The sequence below is a fragment of the Arachis stenosperma genome, chromosome 3 (assembly GCF_014773155.1).
Source record: "Arachis stenosperma cultivar V10309 chromosome 3, arast.V10309.gnm1.PFL2, whole genome shotgun sequence".
Lineage (NCBI taxonomy): Eukaryota > Viridiplantae > Streptophyta > Magnoliopsida > Fabales > Fabaceae > Arachis > Arachis stenosperma.
In genome coordinates, this window is record NC_080379.1 from 104,516,566 (window position 1) to 104,536,271 (window position 19,706).

At 34.1% G+C, this 19,706-nt stretch overlaps 2 protein-coding genes across 3 annotated transcripts; both read left to right on the forward strand.

Annotated features, from left to right (window-relative positions):
* The first annotated feature begins 13,570 nt into the window (after positions 1-13,570).
* Positions 13,571-17,313, forward strand: LOC130970260 (uncharacterized). 2 transcript variants are annotated; one of them, XM_057896280.1, is made up of 7 exons: positions 13,571-13,933; positions 15,420-15,534; positions 15,740-15,814; positions 16,060-16,174; positions 16,292-16,374; positions 16,644-16,705; positions 16,790-17,313. In XM_057896280.1, exons 1-7 carry the CDS (start codon positions 13,719-13,721, stop codon positions 16,926-16,928), a joined length of 804 nt encoding a protein of 267 aa, XP_057752263.1. In that variant the 5' UTR covers positions 13,571-13,718; the 3' UTR covers positions 16,929-17,313. The 2 variants fall into 2 exon arrangements, with proteins under 2 accessions (XP_057752263.1, XP_057752264.1); XM_057896281.1 differs by having other exon boundaries at positions 15,420-15,525.
* Positions 17,314-18,506: 1,193 nt separating this feature from the next.
* LOC130969424 (uncharacterized) lies at positions 18,507-19,700 on the forward strand. Its single transcript, XM_057895134.1, has one exon. The coding sequence runs from the start codon at positions 18,715-18,717 to the stop codon at positions 19,366-19,368; it is 654 nt and encodes a 217-aa protein (XP_057751117.1). The 5' UTR covers positions 18,507-18,714; the 3' UTR covers positions 19,369-19,700.
* The last annotated feature ends 6 nt before the right edge of the window (positions 19,701-19,706 follow it).

Genomic DNA, 19,706 nt, shown 5'->3' on the forward strand with positions numbered 1-19,706 from the left:
AATCACTCCTTAACCAACATCAACATCATTAATGGTTAGTTCGATTATTAAATTTTTTTTATTAAAAAAATATACCTTTATTTAATTACATGATAGAATATATATTCATATGTAAAATAAATCTATTCAAAATACTTAAAAGTATAATTAAAATTATGAACATATAAATATAATAATAAAATTTATACTCTAACCAAGTAAACATATTTTTTATTATACATAAATTATTTAAAAATAAATATATTATTAAAATTAATAATACAAATTTAAAATAATAAAATCCAACTTTCTTATTGTATTTTTTATAATATTTTTATTTTTTTAATTTACAATTTATTAATATTTTATTATTTAATTAATGATTAAACAAATTATTTTTATAAAAAATTATTTTTTGTATTATCTTAGAGAAGAGACTAATATAATAGTTTAAAAAATAACTTAAAAATAAAATTTTAAATAAATATTAAAATTTTTAAATACAAAAATAATTTGTATAAATATTTAAAAGATAAATATAAATATATGCATAAAATAAATAAAACAGATAAAATGAGAGTACTCATGAGAAATAAATAATTATTTTTGTCTTCTTTATTTATTTTAAACATGTATTTCATATTTATATCTTGAATATCTATACAATTTGCTTTTGTATTTAAAAATTTTAATATTAACTATTTTTATTTAAAATATCATTTTTACATTAATTTTTAAACTGTTATATTGGTTTCTTCTTTAAGATTATACAAAAAGTAATTTCTCATAAAAATAATTTGTTTAATCATTAATTAAATAATAAAATATTAATAAATTAAAAATTAAAAAAATAAAAATACTATAAAAAATACTTGTAAGAAAGTTAAATTTTATCATTTTAAATTTGTGTTATTAATTTTAACTATTTATATTTTTTTAAATAATTTATATATGATAAAAGATATGTTTACTTGTTTAGAGTACAAATTTTATTATTATATTTGTATATTCCTAATTTTAATTATACTTTTAAGTACTCTGAATAGATTTATTTTATTATATTATATTCTACATATGAATATATATTCCATATATTATTTTTAATGAAAAATTTTTAATAATCGAACTAACCATTAATTATGTTGGTAAGGAGTGATCTATGGCAAAAAAAAAATTTGAGTGAGAGGATAGGAGATAGCAATGAAGTCGGCGCTGGCTATACTGGAAGAACGGGAAAGTTACAAACCATGGGAATTCAACGACTCGTTAAGGAATGATGCACTGTAGAAAGAGATTGCGTGAGAGGCAGTAGATCGCAGTTAAGGGGTAGACTTTTAATATTTATTATATAATTACCCATCTCAAATAATAAATTATAAAATAACCCAACTATAGTTAAGATAATAACCAATTAAAGTGTGACACATCATGAAGGGTAACTTACATGTTATTTTAGAGAGGGTTGGATAGAATTCACCTTAAAGGTGAATATTTATTCATTACTATTTCTAAAAATAAAAATATATTCTAAATTAGTAAATTAATCAATTTATTTTAAAATTTTATATACAACATAGGTACATATAATAGAACATAAGATAAAATAAACAAGTAATAAGGATGAATAAATCGAGAATAAAATAAAATAGAGTATATACCCATTTTGGTCCTCAAAGAATTTCAGACCAGACATTTTAGTCCCCAACTAAAATTAATTATTTGATTGGTCCTTAATTAACTCCGTCAATCACTTAGGTCCTTTACTCCGTCAACTCTAACGGAGGACAAAATAGTCCCTGACAACGCTAACATGGGACAAAATAGTTCCTGATCTCCTCTGTTCGAAAACGATAGGGTTAAGTATGATTTTGGTCCCTAACGTTAAGGCCAAAAATCGATTTCGTCCCTCGGCTTTTTTTCGCTTCAAAAAGGTCCCTGATGTTCCGGTTTGTTTTAAAATCGTCCTTTGCCACCAAAAATAAATTTTTAATACGAAAATGCCCTTGATGGTTGGTATTACTTCCCGCGAAAGAAAATTTTCCTTTCCCAAGCCACGCATTGCCTGAGAGTAGCCAGAGTGTAACGTTTGTGTGAAACGATTGTGTGAAACCCTTGGAAGGCCTTCCTGCGACGTCCGGCGTTGGTAGCTTCAGAGAGGTTGCCGGAAAACTTCCCGGGTAAGCATTATGTGAATATAATGTCTCGATTCTTAATAGGGTTTGAATTGATTATAGTTGTTGTTGTTCATATTTGGTTGACTAAGTCCATGTGTTGATTAATAGGGTTTTTCGGGAAGGAGATGGCACTCTTCAACATGCGGGTGCACCATGGAGGGTTATTTGGATATGAAAATGGTGTGCTCAAGTACCTGAAGGGTCAATGTACAGTTGTGGAGGACATTGACGGGGATCGGTGGAGTGTGTTTGAGGCATACGAGGAACTGAGACAGCTTGGATATATGAAATCCAACATTTCTGCGTTATGGTACAAAGACCCGACTGAGGAGGATTTTGAGCGTCACTCGAAGCTGTTGGTAGGTGACACAGAGGCAATTGAAATGTCTACCATAGCAGGGAGGAGAGGCTTTGTTGATCTGTTTGTGGTGCATGAGGTTGAGGATGCGGAGGGATTTCCGGAGGTGGGTTTTCTGGACGTGGGGGGAGAGAAGGTAGGGGGCCAGAGTGAGAAACCCTTGGGTGGTTGTATGGATATAGTGGTGTTCGAAGGCAATGTAGATGACAGTGATGGAGCTAGGGTTGCTAGTGAACAAGAATGCGAGAATAAGGATGCTGGAGTGGAATTAGGCCAAGAGGGACGTGAGGCGGTTAGTGATGATGTTAGCAGTGGTGAAGACAGTGATGACCCAACATACTTGCCATCTAATGAAGAGGAAAACAGTGTGGAAGACATCCACTTCACTGACAGTGATGAAGTGTACCACTATGAAAGTGGATTCAGTGAAGATAATGCTGTGCCAAGGGACTGTAATGTGGAGAAGGGCAAAAAGGTTGTCACAAGTGACTTGGATGATGAGGATGCAGTTGACAGTGATGAACTGGAGCAGGACCATGTCATTGGAGGAGCAGAGATGGGTGCTGATGATGGGGAGTATGATGCTGAGGAGGGGGGGCAGAGGTTTCCAGTGCACAAGACACAAAAGGACATGGGAAAGTACCAATGGAAGGTGGGGACATTGTATGAATCTCGGCAAGAGTTCAAGGATACAGTGGCGGCCTATGCAGTAAACACAGCTAGGAACATTAAATTCAAGAAGTGCGACTTGGTGAGGGTCCGAGCTGTTTGTCAGGAAGGTTGCCCCTTTTGGTTATATGCACACAGGGTCGGTGAGGAGTCTACTTGGCAACTAAGAAGCATGAATCTTCAACATTCTTGCATGCAGACACACCGGGTTGGGATTATGCACAGCAAATGATTGGGTCGCCAGTTTAAGAAGAAAGTTGAATCCAATCCTAAGATCAAGGTGAAGGAGCTGGTTGCAAAGGCTCACAAAAAATGGAACCTGACCCTTACAAAGACAATGGCAGCTAATTCAAAACAGGAGGCTTTGAATGAGATACAGGGCGCCTTTAGGGAGCAGTACAAGCGAATAAACGACTACTGCCATGAACTCCTAAGAACAAACCCAGGTTCCACAGTGATTCTGAAGGTAATTCGATCACCAGATTTTGCTCAAGAGCGACAGAACGCAGAACTTATGAACTATTGTGTTTTCCAAAGAATGTATGTATGCTTTGATGCTTGCAAGAAGAGTTTTCAACACTGCAGAAGGTTCATTGGGCTGGACGGTTGCTTCTTGAAAACCCCTCAAGGTGGTCAACTGTTAACTGCAGTCGGAAGAGACCCAAATGACCAGATTCTTCCAATTGCATATGCGGTTGTTGAGGCGGAGACTAAGGACTCCTGGGTATGGTTTCTGCGTCATCTGTCCGATGACTTAGGCCCACACAATCTTGCAAAGTGCACATTTATGTCTGATCAGCAAAAGGTAACTCACCATATATAAGCCTATGCTTGTTGCCCTTGAATACATTTATAAATGAACTAACAAATTGAAATCTTACCTTCTTGAAAACAGGGCTTATTGCCGGCGTTTGAAGAGGTCATTCCAGGGGTGGATAACAGGTTCTGTGTTAGGCATCTCTATAGCAACTTCAGGAAGAAGTTTCCTGGTTTAGAGCTAAAGAACAAGATGTGGAGGTGTGCTAAAGCAAGTCATTGGCAGAGCTGGGAGAAGGAGATGAAAAATTTGCGAGTTCTGAATGAGGGAGCATTTAGACATCTGAATAGCATTCCGCCAAGGTTCTGGTCAAGATCCAGGTTTACCTTCCTATCTAAATGTGATAGTCTTGTTAATAATATGAGTGAGAGTTTCAATGCTGTGTTAGTAGAAGCAAGAGAGAAACCAATTGTGAGCATGTTAGAGGACATTAGGGTTTATATGATGACTAGATGGGCTGCAAATAGGGAAAGGGTTCTTAATTATCCAGGAAACATTATGCCAATTATTAGAAAGAAATTAGAAAAACGGGCAAGCTTAGCTAGGGACTGGAGGCCTTATTGGTCATCTGCTAGCAACTACGAGGTAATGTGTGGTCTAGATAAGTATGTTGTGGATCTTGCTGCTGGTGAATGTTCTTGCAGGAAATGGCAAATGAGTGGGATTCCTTGTCCTCATGCCATCAGCTGCATCACCTTCAAAGGCCTTAATTTGGAGTCATACGTGGATGACTGCTACAAGAAAGAAGCCTACATCAGGTGCTACCAGGAGGTGATACACCCTGTAAACGGCCCGGAGCTATGGGAGAGGACTCAATATGATGACGTCATCCCACCTCCATACAGGAGGCCAAGCCACAGACCGGTGAAGAAGAGGAAAAGAGGGGCTGCAGATGAAGACAACAGAAGCCAGACTCATGTGTCACGGAGGGGAGAAGTCCAAAGATGCTCAAATTGTGGTGGAGTTGGTCACAAGAAGAGCGGCTGCAAGCAGCCTAAGAAGAGGGTAAGAGGGGTTGTGACATGCTATTCTAGGGTTCAACTACCATTATTTAAGCCATCTATATACTTTAACTGCTATATGATATGTGTGTAACTTTCTCTATGCTTTACATTTTCATTGTAGGCCCAAACTTCAACCAAAAGAGCCAACAAAAATGCACCTAAGCTGGCACCTGGTCAGACAGTTTTGGGAGGGAGAAACAGGAATACTACACTATCACCACCCAATTTTTCTGCATCTCATACCAGGAAAACCCCCCACAAGGCCCAAGAAACGTGAAGCCCGGCCCACCACAGAAGCACCTAAGCCCAAGAAAGCTTCCACCAAGCCCAAGAAAGCATCCACTAAGCCCAACACCGTGGCCCAGCCCAACAACAACCCTTTAACTGCTGCAACCTCCACCAGCAACAAACAGCCTCCTAGCCAGCCACCTGTCAGGAAGAGGCCCTTTTCTGTCATTCAATGCAGTGCACCTCATCTACCCCTGCAGAAGTTGAGGTTGATGGCCAAGTTACCCCCATCTCAGTGGGGAAATATTTAGGAATTGAGTGTGGAATATTTTGTGACTTTTGTATTGATGACTTGCAAGCAGTGTTTTTAGTCTTGCTACTTTATTTTGGTATTAAGTGCCTTAGGACACTTGAAATGTTGCTTCTCTGTTTTTTGGTTTGAGAACTGTGTTTTGGAATTAAGTTCTTGAGGAAACTTGAACTGTTGCTTCTCTGTTTTTTGGTTTGAGAACTGTAATTCTGTTATTAAGTTCCTGAGGAACCTTGAAGTTTATTGCTTCTCTGTTTTTTGGTTTGAGAACTGTAATTCTGTTATTAAGTTCCTGAGGAACCTTGAAGTTTATTGCTTCTCTGTTTTTTGGTTTGAGAACTGTAATTCTGTTATTAGGTTCCTGAGGAGACTTGAAGTATTGCTCCTCTGTTTTTTGGTTTGAGAACTGTATTTTGGCATTAAGTTCCTGAGATAACTTGAAGTGTTGCTTCACTGTTTTTTGTATGTTTTAACTACTCATCAAATGAAATATTCCATTACTAGTTATCCAAATTTCAGATCTTGTATTGAATGCTTTTCTTCTTTGCTCATAAACTATTTTTACATTACAAAATAACACAACTCCACCCTTCAAGAAGGTGACAATTTGGGCAACAGTGAACAACACTTTCCTTCATTAATTCAAACAGTTTCATTAAATCAAACCATTGTAACATCACAGAATACTCTCAAACTCTACCCACACAACACAGGAAACCTCATAACATTCCCTACCAAATCATCTATAACCTAAGTGCATTCCATTTGGGTGCTTTAACTTGAAATAATTCTGCAGGAATAAGAACAAAAATCCCACCCACCCAGCAATACATAGAGCAGCCACAACCCAAAGCTTCGTCTCCATCTCCTTCAATCTTGCCTTCAACTTCGTTATCTTCCTCCTATTTCTTGCAACTTCAACCTCTTCGTGAACACCACCAGGTTCCGGATCTGCCCATCTGAAGAAATCACACCCATCCTGAACCTAATAGGAGCCATAGAAACATATGAAGAAATCCCAAATTCTCAGACCCACAATACCAAAATTGGAAGAACACTTTACCTTATAGTATACACAACCCCAGAATCTTCGTCCAGGGTTATCCTTCGTCGATGAAGTTCGCAAAATCGGCCTCTCACCATGGCCACAAAGAAACTCCTTTGCATCTGAACGAAAACGTGAGGCTCTTGAGCTCTGGGAAGCCATCCACGCCACTGTGTCTTGAACCCTAGCCGTCCACCTTCAGCAGCTTCTCCCGTCGTTACTCCTCCCTCCCCTGCACTTCAGATTCGTTCACCTTCTTGATTTAATCCTTCTATTATTATTTATTTATATTAATTAACGTTTCCCATTTCCGTTAAAACGGTCATATCTAAACCTAACGACCACAGGGGCAAAATCGTCCGAGGGACGATTTTAAAACAAACCGGAACATCAGGGACCTTTTTGAAGCGAAAAAAAGCCGAGGGACGAAATCGATTTTTGGCCCCTACGTTAGGGACCAAAATCATACTTAACCCAAAACGATACTATTCTCTTCCAATTTTCATCATATCTCGCATAACACTAATAGTTCAACACTGTAATTTCAAGCTACACAATGCACACTCTACAACTTCAATGTTCACAAGAAAAAAAAATTCTCAACTTGTTCTCAACCAATTCATACTCAAAAAACTAATGACTATGTCTCTCAACTACTTGTCGTCTTCGATGGATCCCATGAATCTAGACAACAAGTCTTATTTGTCAAGACCCGTTATCGTCGTTGCCATCTCCCTCCTCTTCTGTCCTATCATCTCCATGACCACATTGTCCACCACTTTGATCGTTTCTTCTCCAAATCAATATTCAGTAATCGCTTCAATTTTCATATGAGCGGCAACGACGACATTGCTGATTGTACTGATAGCTTGGATGTGAGGTCGAAACTCTCTGCCAACTTAGACTCCAAAAAAGAAGGAATGAAGTACTCAATGTCAATATTTCAAATGAGAATTTGCATATGATGTCGAAGGATAATCTTCTCATGATGTCCTAATGTCCAACAATCTATATTGCTTGCCAGAGAGTGGAGAAAGGCGTGCCCTTGGGATAGTTGTGGAACTTGGTCTTGAGGATGTTGTGGACGTTGTCGGGGTTGGAGGTGATGTTATCGAGGACGTGGAAGAGTATGCTTCTGGTGGGTGAAGTGCAGAGAAGGTGGATGTACCAGTCATAGAGATTTAGGAACTGTGTGGTCCAGGACATGTTGAGGTAGGTGCGACATGTGTGGCAATTACACAATGGCTTAATCTTGGAGTTAAAGATGAGGAAGGAAAAGATGAAAAAGAAGACTGTGAATGTAAAGAAGGAGAGTATGAATGTTAGGGTTACGCGAGATATGATAAAAATTGGGGAAGAACAACGTCGTTTTCGAATTAAGGAGTAAGGGATCATTTTATCCCTGTTAGAGTTGTCAGGGACCATTTTGTCTTCTGTTAAAGTTGACGGAACCAAGGACCTAAGTGACTGACAGAATTAATTGTTATGGACCAATCGAGTAATTAATTTTAGTTGGGGACTAAAGTGTCTGGTCCGAAATTTTTTTGAGAACCAAAATGGGAAGAGAATAAAGTCATGAAGAGAATAAAATATCATATTAATACCTAAATTATAATTATTTGAATTAAAATTTGCAATTGATAATATCAAAAAGAGAAACAATAAAATTGGAAGATACATAGAGTTATGGAGAGCTATATAAAAAAACAAAGAGATTTTGAAATTTACCTTTTGATGAAGAGAAGATGACCACTAGACAAAGAATAGGAAAAGAAGGTTAAAAATATAAAAAAAATAATAAAAAGGTTTAAGAGAATAAAGGAGTGACGGCACAAAAACTAAATTTAAATAGGTTAAATAATAGTCAAAATGATATAAAAATAAAAAAATAAATTTGAATTTTGGCCAATTGAATTTAATTTATTTGTAATGGGGTCATTTAAAATTTGAAATGGGGGCACATTATATATAACAAATTTTTAAAAAAATTAAAAACACTATTTGCCCCCTCATTGTTGTTATTGGGTCCGTCCGTCTCAAATTCACCAAGGTGTAGATTATACTATGTTTGACAAAATAGCAAATGCCAAAAGTACAAAAAAAAGCATAGAACATGTTAGATCTGTCATACAAAGATGTAGATAAAGCCCAGAAAGCAAAGCTAGTCTTTACGAAGAGAATATGAAAGGTATGAGATGTCTAATTCAAAAACTGTGGAGCAATATTTTACTCGTGTTACAGATCTTGTCAATAAGATGGGAGTCTATGGAAAAGACATGTCCGATAGTAAAGTGGTGGAAAAAACTTTTCGCACCATACCGATGAAATATGATCATGTGGTGACTACAATACTAGAGTCCCACGATATGGATACCATGACGATTGTAGAGTTGCAAAGAACCATGGAACGCCATATCAGCAGAATATTGGAGAAGTCAGAAAAATTAATCGAAGAAGTCCTGAAAAGTCGGGTGAATTTAAACAATGTTGCATAATCAAGTCGTATATAAGAAGGACGAGGTTAATGTTTTAATTTTCAAAGCAGAAGCAGAGAAAGTTTTAGAGGAAGAGGTCGCGAAAATTATAACCATGGAAGTTATAATAATTTTACGCTGCCTAATTAAGGAAAAGGTGGAACAAATTTCAGACATGCCAATTAAGAAAGAGGTCGAGATAATTTTTATCAAGAACGAACTAATTTCAACTGCTTTTATTGTGAAAACATGGACACAAAACAGCAGATTGTATATTCAAAATGATGAATAATAATCAAGCACACATTGCAGAAAATCAGCATCAAAATACTGATGATAATCCGGTACTCAAACTTTATTTTTTACAAGTAATTCATGTGCTATAAATAAAAATATATGGTACTTGGATAATGCTTGCAATAATCAAATGTTTAGTATAAAAGAATTATTTTCTTCACTAGATGATTTAGTTAAACTATTATTGAAGTTTGGTAATAGTACAAAGATTACTATTGAAGGAAAAGAGCAAATGCCAATTAGATTGAAGGAAGGTTCTCTAAGTTATATTTCGGATATTTTTTATGTTCTTGAACTTGATTACCATTTACTAAGATGATAACATATCGTGGATATTGTATTGTGTTTGATAATAACGGAAGGTTCATAGATAAAGCAAATATGACTTCAAACAGAATGTTTTTATTAAAAATTTAACATGTTAATCCCTCTTGCATGAGTTCTGTGATACTTGATGATAACTGGCTGTATCATATGAGGTTTGAATATTTTTATTTTTCTGGCTTGAACTACCTGTTAAAAAAAGGACTTGTTTCTGGTCTACCATGAATTCATATTCCTAATGGTGTTTGTGAGCTTTGTTAATTAGGAAAGAAGCACAGAGATTCATTCCCTACAGGAAAATCATGAAGAGTTAGAAGATAACTTAAAATTGTGCATTCAGATCTTTGTTCGGTTAAAGTTCCAAACAATGGTGGTAGCAGGTACTTTATCACTTTTATTGATGATTTTAGTAGATATACATAGGTATACTTTTTCAAGTAGAAATAAAAAGCATGTAATATCTTCAAGACATTCAAGGCACTTGTCGAAAAATAAAGTGGCTGTAAAATTAAAATTTTTAGAATAGACAGAGAGACAAAATATCTTGGATGTTCAAATTACTTTAAGTAATATGGAATTCAACCAACTAATAATCATATATACTCCTTAATGGAGTTGCTAAAAGAAAGTACAGAACCATCATGGATATGATCAAATGCATGCTCAAGTCAATAAATGCCTAAAGAGTGTTGGGCAGAAGCAGCCACAACAACAGTTTATATTTTGAACAAGTGTCCAACAAAGAGTGTTCATGATAAGACTCCAGAAGAAGTTTGGAGTGAAAAGCAACCTTCCATTCATTATTTTAGAGTATTTGGGTGTATTGCTCATGTTCTAGATCAATTAAGGAAAAAGTTAGATGACAAAGGTGAGAAGTATATCTTTATCAATTATAGCACAGACTCAAAAGCATACAAGTTGTATAATCCAGAAACAAAAAAGGTGATCATCAACAGAGACGTGACATTTGATGAGAAAGACATGTGGGACTGGAGAACAAAGACAGAAAAACAACTGATTATAATTCCAAATACGTGTGATGAAGTAGAAAAACTCAACCTAACACAACTAAACAGCTAAAATTATCTAGAAGACCTCAAAGAGAGTAGAGATTACCTACTAGATTAGCGTATTATAAAGTTAGCAATGACAATGATCCGTCCGATGAAAAAACCATAAATTTTGCTCTATTTTCATATTGTGAGCCATTGAATTTGAAGAAGCCTTAGAGACAACAATTAGAAGAAAGCAATGGATGAGGATATTCTTGCCATTAAAAAGAATGACACATGGGGAGATGGCAGATTTACCAGCAAATAAGAAGTCGATTGGAGTAAAGTGGGTTTACAAAACTAAGTACAAATTTAATAGTGAAGTTGATCGTTTCAAGACAAGATTAGTTACTAAGAAATACAAACAAAAGCCAGGTATCGATTACTTTAAAGTATTTGCTCCTGTTGTTAGATTAGACACTATTCGTATAATTATTTCACTCTCGGTCCAAAATAAGTAGAAGATACATCAAATGGATGTAAAGTCTACATTTATAAATGAAACTTTATAAGAAGAAGTGTATATTAAGCAACCTGCAAGTGCAGGATATGAAGTTCCAAGAGAAGAAGATAAAGTTTACATGTTGAAAAAAACTTTGTACGGATTAAATTAAGCGCCAAAAGCGTGATACAAGAAGATTGATTCTTATTTCGCTGAGAATGATTTCAGAAGATTTCCATTTGAACATACTCTTTACATCAAGTTTACCGAATATGAAGATATCTTGATCGTGTGCCTTTATGTTGATGATTTAATTTTTACTGGCAACAATTTAATAATTGTAGAATTCAGGTAGCCTATACTAAAATACTTTGAAATGACAGATATGAGTTTGATTTCTTACTTTCAGATGAAGCAATCAAAACCAGTTCCTACTCCAGTCGAAGAAAAGTTTAAGTTATTAAGAGAAGATAAATAAAGAACAGTAAATCCTACTTATTACAAAAGTTTGATTGAATGTCTAAGGTACTTGACTGCGGCTAGACCAAATATTGTGTTTGGAGTTGGTTTTCTTAGTAAATTTATGGAGGAGCCTTGTACCCACCATTTGTAAGCGACAAAAAGAATTCTTCGATATATCAAATGTACTTTAAATGATGGTATTTTTTATGAAAATACTAATGAAGTAAATTTTGTCGACTACACTGATAGTGATTGGGTTGGAGAAATTAAAACAAGAAAAGGTACGTTCTAATTTGCATTTCATCTTGATTCTGGTATAATTTCATGGTCACAAAAAAAAAACAACCAGTAGTAACACTCTCTATAGCAGAAACAAAATACATAGTAGCAAGTTGTGCAACGCAAATAGTTTGGCTAAGAAGAATTCTTGAGGAATTAAATGAGAAATAAAGTACTCCAACAACGATATTTTGTGATAACAAGTTAGTTATTATATTTTGCGAAAATTCACTGTTCCATGGAAGATCGAAGCATATTGACATTCGGTTTTATATTGACATTCGGTTTTATAAAATTAGAGAGTTGGTAAATGAGAAAAAAGTTGTGATTAAGTACTGTCCTATCAAAGAATAAATTACAGATTTATTTACAAAATCGTTAAAGATCAAATTATTTACAAATTAAAAAAGATGTTTAGAATAATTAATTATATAAGTATGATTTAAGGGAGATAATATTAATTTAAAAAAAATAAATCAACTTGTATTACATAGCCACATTAGAATTATCATGAATTGATTACTAAGTAAGCAAGTAGTCACAGGTGTATAGATACAAAGATAAAAAAATAACTAGAACACGAGACAAGAGTAACTTGGTTAGTAGTTCAATTTTAATTGGTTGATATATGTGCTGAAAAGTTTGAAAAGTCAAAGAAGGTAAAAGAAATCATGGAAGAGGAACATCCACAAACTTCTTATTGCCAATACTTAGGAATAGTTTATTATTTACAAGGTTTTAAAAAGTGTTTTAGCTCCAAGTTGTATTGTAAATAACCGCCTATGATATCTATAAATAGGTGGTAGTTATATGCTTGTAAATTGTAATGTGTATTTCATATAATAAAAATGGTCATGAAGTAAAAAAAATTTGTTTTTTTATGTGTTAGTAAATTTGAGAGACCATTTATATGAGTTAATAATTTTTGAGTTAATAAATTATGGGTATTATATTTTTAAGAGAAAAAGTTTTGAGGGTTAGTAATTTTTAATATTTTTAATTATTATTTGATCAATATAAATATCAAATTTTTTTAATAAATAAATTTTATTAATTTATATGTGTAAAATTTAAAAAATTTAAGTGCAAATATATGTATAAAATTTTTGGTAAATATAAGTGTAAATTATATGCTTTTGTATATAAAATATCTATAAATATAGATACAAATTATTACTGACTAATTATTAATAAAAAATAATAATATTTATTAATTATATAGCTCTTTTTAATATAATAAATCAATAAATTTTAAATTTTTTATTAGATTAAATAATTTTACTATTTAAATCTTATTATAATTTTATAATTTATGCATTTAATTTATTCTATCTAGATTTCCTCTACCTTTTGCACGTAGATAAAACACTAATAATAGGATAAAGATTAAAGATAGAGCATAACAATAGAATAATAGAATAAAATTATTAATTTCAAAAGGAATATATTAACTTTTTGAAAAGGAAAAAAATTTAGAATATTTGACTAAATTTCAAATTGTGTGTTATAACAAGTCTTAGCTTTCTGCTTCTCCCACCATTACCAAGCTCTCAGATTCTGATTCTGATTCACTTTGTCTCCAATCCCAATCCCAATCCCTCTCTTCTCTCAACCACTTCTCCGCCTTCGATATTCGCTTCAATTTCCTTTCTTTCTTTTCTTTCATGTTTCTCTGTTTCACTGCTTTTGGCGACAATTGGCGGGAACCAACTGTGGATTCCTATACCCTTTGATTCCATTCACAAGGTTGGCCTCTAAAGATTCATTCTTGGAATCTTCTAAGAAAAGGGTGCGTTTCGTTTCAATGGCTACCTATCCTCCTCCTTCCTCCTCCTTCTCGCACTTCAGTGCTTGGAACCATGTTGTTCCATCACCATCTTCCTCATGCAGCTATGGCGGGAATTCCATGGCTCCGACCGCTTCTGCTTCGGCCATAGAGCAGACTCCGAGGCACATTCCTGGTGTAGCAGTTGAATGGAACCTTGAAGAACAAGCTATTCTTGAAGATGGACTTGCTAGGTGAGTGATTATGTTACCCTTTATGATCATATCTATGGTTTTTTGTTTTGGTATGATAATTAATATACGTATCTATGTTTAGAGTGATTTTCCTAATTTATATGCAATTTGGGATTCAAGTGCTGGGTATGAAGTTGTGTTTAAACTTGGAGAGAACCAAAAATATATGCAACTTTGTAACTTGAAAACGTACGAAAAACCAATGACTTTTGTGAACTATTTAATAATTATTTAAATTCAAATTTTAAAATTTTAAAAATTAGGATTAGTAGTTAAATTCATTCCCACTACAAATGATAACTCTAATCTCATATTAACCACCGAATATCTCCTCCCTATCGTGTCTTGCCCTTGCCATTCCACCCCTCCACGCCGACCGTGCCGCCGCCGCCGGAGGAGAATGCTGACAACACCGAAGCCAGCCTCGTGCACGTGTTCATCCGTAGCGGGGACGGATCCATCCGCAGCCACACCGGTACCTCCCCCTTGCCGCTGCAACACCCGCTAAAATCCCACTTGATGTGATATGGACGGACGATGATCACATGGATGGGAAGAAGGACTTCACGCTGAACCCAGTGAACTACCCTCGTCCGAAGCTTCTAGAGTTCTTGGACAAGATACACATCATTGGAATGAAGTACGTTGTGATCGTTGATTCCGGAATTGCCATTAATGCAAGCTATGGCGTATACCAAAGAGGAATGGCCAATGATGTTTTCATCAAGCACGATGGGGATCCCTTCTTGGGTCAATTGTGGCCAAGTGCAGTGTACTTCCCAGATGTCTTGAATCTAAAAACAGTTTCATGGTGGAGTGAGGCAAAGATATGTGGCGGGAAGGCTGGTGTATCGGATTCAAGATATCAAGAAGGTGAGTGCTTTGTTTCATGGTGTTGTGGAGATTTTCGGCCAACTTTATTTTCGTGGATTTCACTCCACTTACGTCTTCAAAGTATATACATCAACGGACGAACTTAGATACTTATTTTATTTCTTAATTTTTTGTTAGATTGGGAGAAGAGGATATTTGGATAAATTTCATTGGTAAATTAAGGTTGGGATTGTTAATTTTTTGTATTGGGCCAAATTTAAAACCCATTATACACATTGTCAAGATTACTCGTTGGCTTTTTTCTATACTCTAGGAAAAAGCTTCTCTTTGATTTTTTAGGAAGCCCGGACACCTACCGAACATCCCTGAAGGATGGAACAAAATAAACAGCCAGCAGACACCTGTGAGTCCTATATCCGTGCTTTCCAGCGGAATTCTTGTAACTTATTTTGGTTGCTTAAGATGAATATTATTGTTTCATGTGACCATGATAGTTAATATTTGTTAAGTGGTTCGATACGTTTGACTAAATTGCTTAATATAATTAAATTGCTTAATATAATGCCTGTTAACATCTTAATTATCATCTTTTGTAGCCTCCAAGTTTGAATTGCATTTTGAGCTTATGTCAAATTCATTTATTTTGTTGTAGGTATGCTGGTGTTGGTTCTAACGTAACAGTCTATGCGACCATAGCACAACAGCTGCAAGATAAGACAGTTAGGGATGTAGCGCTTCGAGTTCGGTGGATGAAGGAAGTAAGCTATGTAATATTTTTTTCTGTCAATGGTTTATGTAATTGACAATTTTGATGATGATGATCCTTTTTTTTATCAAAGATTGTTATAGAAGGCATGAGAATTTCATGAGATTGCTTTAGAATTACTTTTTGCTGGTTTTGATTTAATTGAAGATAAATGCTTTTTTTTAAGAGCCAGTTCTATAGTGACATGCTTAGTTTATATTTTACAGAAAGAAGAAAACATTCAAAATAGCAAGAAGAGGAAGGATGATCTTAAGTTAACCAAGAAAAGTAGAAATAGAAAGGTATTGCATCACTGGATCCTCTTTTTCATTTTACCTTCTTTTTGTTTGGTTATTATATAGCTCTAGCTCTTTTTAGTTTTTGTTTTTAGTGGAGACGCTGTTAATATTTATATAATTATCTTACTTTTTGAAATAGATCAAGCATCATGCATTGTTGTTTATCTTACTTAATTATCTTACTTTCATAATTTTATTTTGTAGCAGTGGAAACTCAAGTTTCCCTCTTTTTTTTGTTTCTTTTGCAGGAGAAAGTTTCAGGCCGTGCAGTGCCTTCTTCTCGCCTTGTTGCTCAATCCGATGTTGCCTCATCAGTGCCACGAATGGCTACGATGAAAAGTACTGATTGTACTTCTTACAAAGGTCAGTTTCCATATCATTTTTCATTTTAGTTGCCTCTAGAAATGTTCTGTATTTGCATTTCCTTGCTTTAATGTTCAAGCATAAAGAACCTCTTCTGAACTTTGCTGTTTTTTGCAGCAATTGGAGGTCTAATAGGTACACTCATGGAGCAAAATGCACAGGCCTTCAACCAAATCTCAAAAAATCTTGCTTCTCGTATGGTGAGTCAAGGGTGTTTGTAACTTGTTGAACAACCTAAGGTGTCTGAATCCTATGGATTAAAAGGGTTATTAAAGCATTTTTTCTATTTAATGTTTATATCAATGTTTATGTATACTCTAATATATTCCCCTGTGAAAACTGCTGAGAGTTGTAATATAGTTTTATTTATGAGACTTAATTTTCTAGTTGATTAGTTCATCATTTCCATTCTTGTTGGCTGCAAAATTAACATATAATTTTTTTCTATTCTTTTCAAATTTGTTTACAGCATGGGAAGAATATTGAGATTTTCCACCAAGTGAGAGAGAACTTCAATAAAATTATGAAAGAGTAAGTTATAAACAGCATTTTGACTATGCTTAAGACCAATGTTACTCATAAACTTTTCTGTTCTGCTTTTATTTTTCATTGCAGTTTGAATGAAACACCAGACCCAATGAGCCTAATGCCACCCCTTCCTAAGTTGCTTGCGTTAGATGAGATGGAAAAGTTATCCAACCCCAAACCGCCATATACCCCTATGTTTCAAGAAACGGATTTCATTTTGTTATAGTGTTACTGTAATTTCGAGAATAAGGTGTATGGGGATAGTTATCTTATGATGAGTTGCCATGCACTTTAGTAGAGTTAAATCATTAAAAGATTAAAATACAACTGTCTCCATGGAGTATTGAACTTTGCTCATTTATCAAACTAGTTCTGCTAATTTAGGGATGACAGAAATTTGGTCTAATTCTTGGTTAGACATTGTCAGTAAGACAGAAAGTGAATTAAACCGATTCGTGAGTCAACTCGAACTTAGATTCCTTAATAGCTCAATAAATTGAGCTCATGAGTTTGTGACCTTAACTTTAGTCGGAATTTGAGCTAGCATATTAAATGAGTGGAGTTTTAACTTAGGTAAATTCAGCTTATTGTCGGGGAGCTGATTCACTTATATATTGCTTATTATAATTATTTATATTAATAATATAATATGAATGTATACTTTTAATTTATAGTAATAATATATCATTTTAATTACATACGCATATAATTTTTATATATAATTATAATGGATGTTTTAAATTATAATTGATAGATAGACAATATATATAATTGATAATTTTTCTTTGAGTTCCACTAGGAAGACAATGGCTTATTTGTACGATGTGTACAATAGGTAATGGGCTATATGAATTACAAAATAAACATCACCTATAATATTCAGAATAACCATCCGCGTACTAGGGGGAACTCTAATACCATGTCATGATACTACTCATCCTAGAAGCTTACGTTAATAGGAAAAAGTAACACTAATGGTTATATCTCTAATACTCCCTAAACCTCCATTGTACGTATTGTACAAATATTCCTTTGGCTCCCCATACTTTTCTTTTTTTTCTTATATATGTTATAATTTATTTTTTTTATTTAGATTATATATATATATATATATATATATATCCGACAAATCCAAAGATATTAAATTTATTGTGTACAGAGTCTAGCAACACTAATCACAAAAGAAAATGAAGGGGGTGGTAGGTTGGGTAAATTTGCTAATTAATTATAGAATTTATCTATTATGTATTCACACATTAAAATTATAAAATAAAATTTTTTTTATTAAAAATATAAAAAATTTAAATTTTTATGTATTTATTTTATATTTATTAAATAAAAATATTTAAAATTTTTTATTAATAATAAGTTTATCATGTGTTAACTAAATCCTTAATTATAAAAGAGTATAATAAATTTAAAAAAATTCTTGAGATCAACAATTTTTAATAATTTTAGTTATTATTTATCTAGAACAAATATTAAAATTGTTTTTAACAAATTAATTTTATTAATTTATAAGTGTAAATTCTAAAAAAATATGAATACAAATTATATTAATTGATGTATATAAAATTTTAATAAATATAAATATAAATTATATATTTTTTATATTTAAAATATTTATAAATATAAATGTAAATTATTATTAATTAAATATTAATAAAAAATAATAATATTTACTAGTTGTGTACCATTGTTCATGAATCTATTGCTTTACCTTTTACAATAAACAATAGAAAGCTGGATCTTCACATATTAGATTCCAACTTAGCCGTTATTAACATCTTTTCTCCGACGCTCCTGCTTTGTTTTAGTCTTCTAGATCAGAAATTCACAATCAATGGAGAGAAAGGGTATTTCGGGAAACTCACCACGAAATTCGACCGTTACTTCTAAATTATATTCAAAAAACCCCTAGAACCCTCTTCCTCCTATAACTTCACAAAACTTTCTTTTCCCTCACACTGTTACACTGTCAAATTCAGAATCCCTCTCTTCCTCTCTCTTCAATGGCTGATACAGAACAGAACTACACAGTAAGAAGAAACGCGTCGATAATGGAGTGGAAGCAAATGCACCCACTACACCAAATCGCAGAGACACCAACGCACAAACTCCTACTAAAGCAATGGCTGAAAGAAGAAGAACTCATCCATGGCCGAATCGCACTGAAAGAAACCCAAATCGACTCGGTTCGCAAAGAAATCACAATGCTCCACATCTTCTTCTTCCTCTTCCACTCCCTGACCCTCATGCTCCTCTTCACATCCTCTTCCTCTGTGTCTTTCTCAGAATCCGAATCTTCTTCGTCCGCGTGCCAGCGCTGGTGGATCCCTTCGCTGTGCTCCTTCGTGTTCTCGTTGGGCCTGATTTGGGCCGTGAGGTACAAGAGCGACGTGGAGAGTCACATGGAGAAGGCGCTTCAGAGAGAGAAAGAAGACAAGATTCTTTTGGGGAAGTGCGTGGAAGAGCTGAAGAAGAAGGGTCTGGAATTCGATCTGTTGAAAGAAGTTGATGCTCTCAGAAGAGCAAAGAGTTTGAGGGTTGTTGAAGGGAAACATCAAGAGATTCGGAAATGGTCTTCCAGAGATTTCGTCTCCTTTTTCTTGTTTTCTATGGCTTGTTTGGTTCTTGCAGTTACCAAAGTTATCTTGTGCGGTTAATTAAGCTCGGAAGAACAACCGTGGTTTGTTTTGAACTGAGATTGCTAACAGTGTTTTCGATTGGGGAATGTGTGCAGAATTTACTGGTTCTGCATTTTATTTTTTGGTGTATTTTGAAAAGTATCAAGTTAAGTTGATGGAATAAATTTACCTTTTGATCTGTTGTTCTATGTTCTGATTTATATTTGGACTTTGATCTTATATGATCAAAGAAGAAAATTAGCTTTTGTAAGATAAAACAAAGCAATATGGTGTTGTTCAAGTTTCTTATTTAGGAGAGGCAGAGAGGAAATTGTAAACAAATATATGAATATAATAAATTGTAAAGAATATATGAG

Excerpts from the sequence above, each read along its gene's own strand:
- LOC130970260 (XM_057896280.1), top strand. The coding sequence starts at position 13,719 with ATGGCTACCTATCCTCCTCCTTCCTCCTCCTTCTCGCACTTCAGTGCT. Across the intron at positions 15,815-16,059 it reads AGAAAAGTAGAAATAGAAAG|GAGAAAGTTTCAGGCCGTGC; the intron begins GTATTGCATCAC and ends TTTCTTTTGCAG. Across the intron at positions 16,706-16,789 it reads TTCAATAAAATTATGAAAGA|TTTGAATGAAACACCAGACC; the intron begins GTAAGTTATAAA and ends TTTTCATTGCAG.
- LOC130969424 (XM_057895134.1), top strand. The coding sequence starts at position 18,715 with ATGGCTGATACAGAACAGAACTACACAGTAAGAAGAAACGCGTCGATA.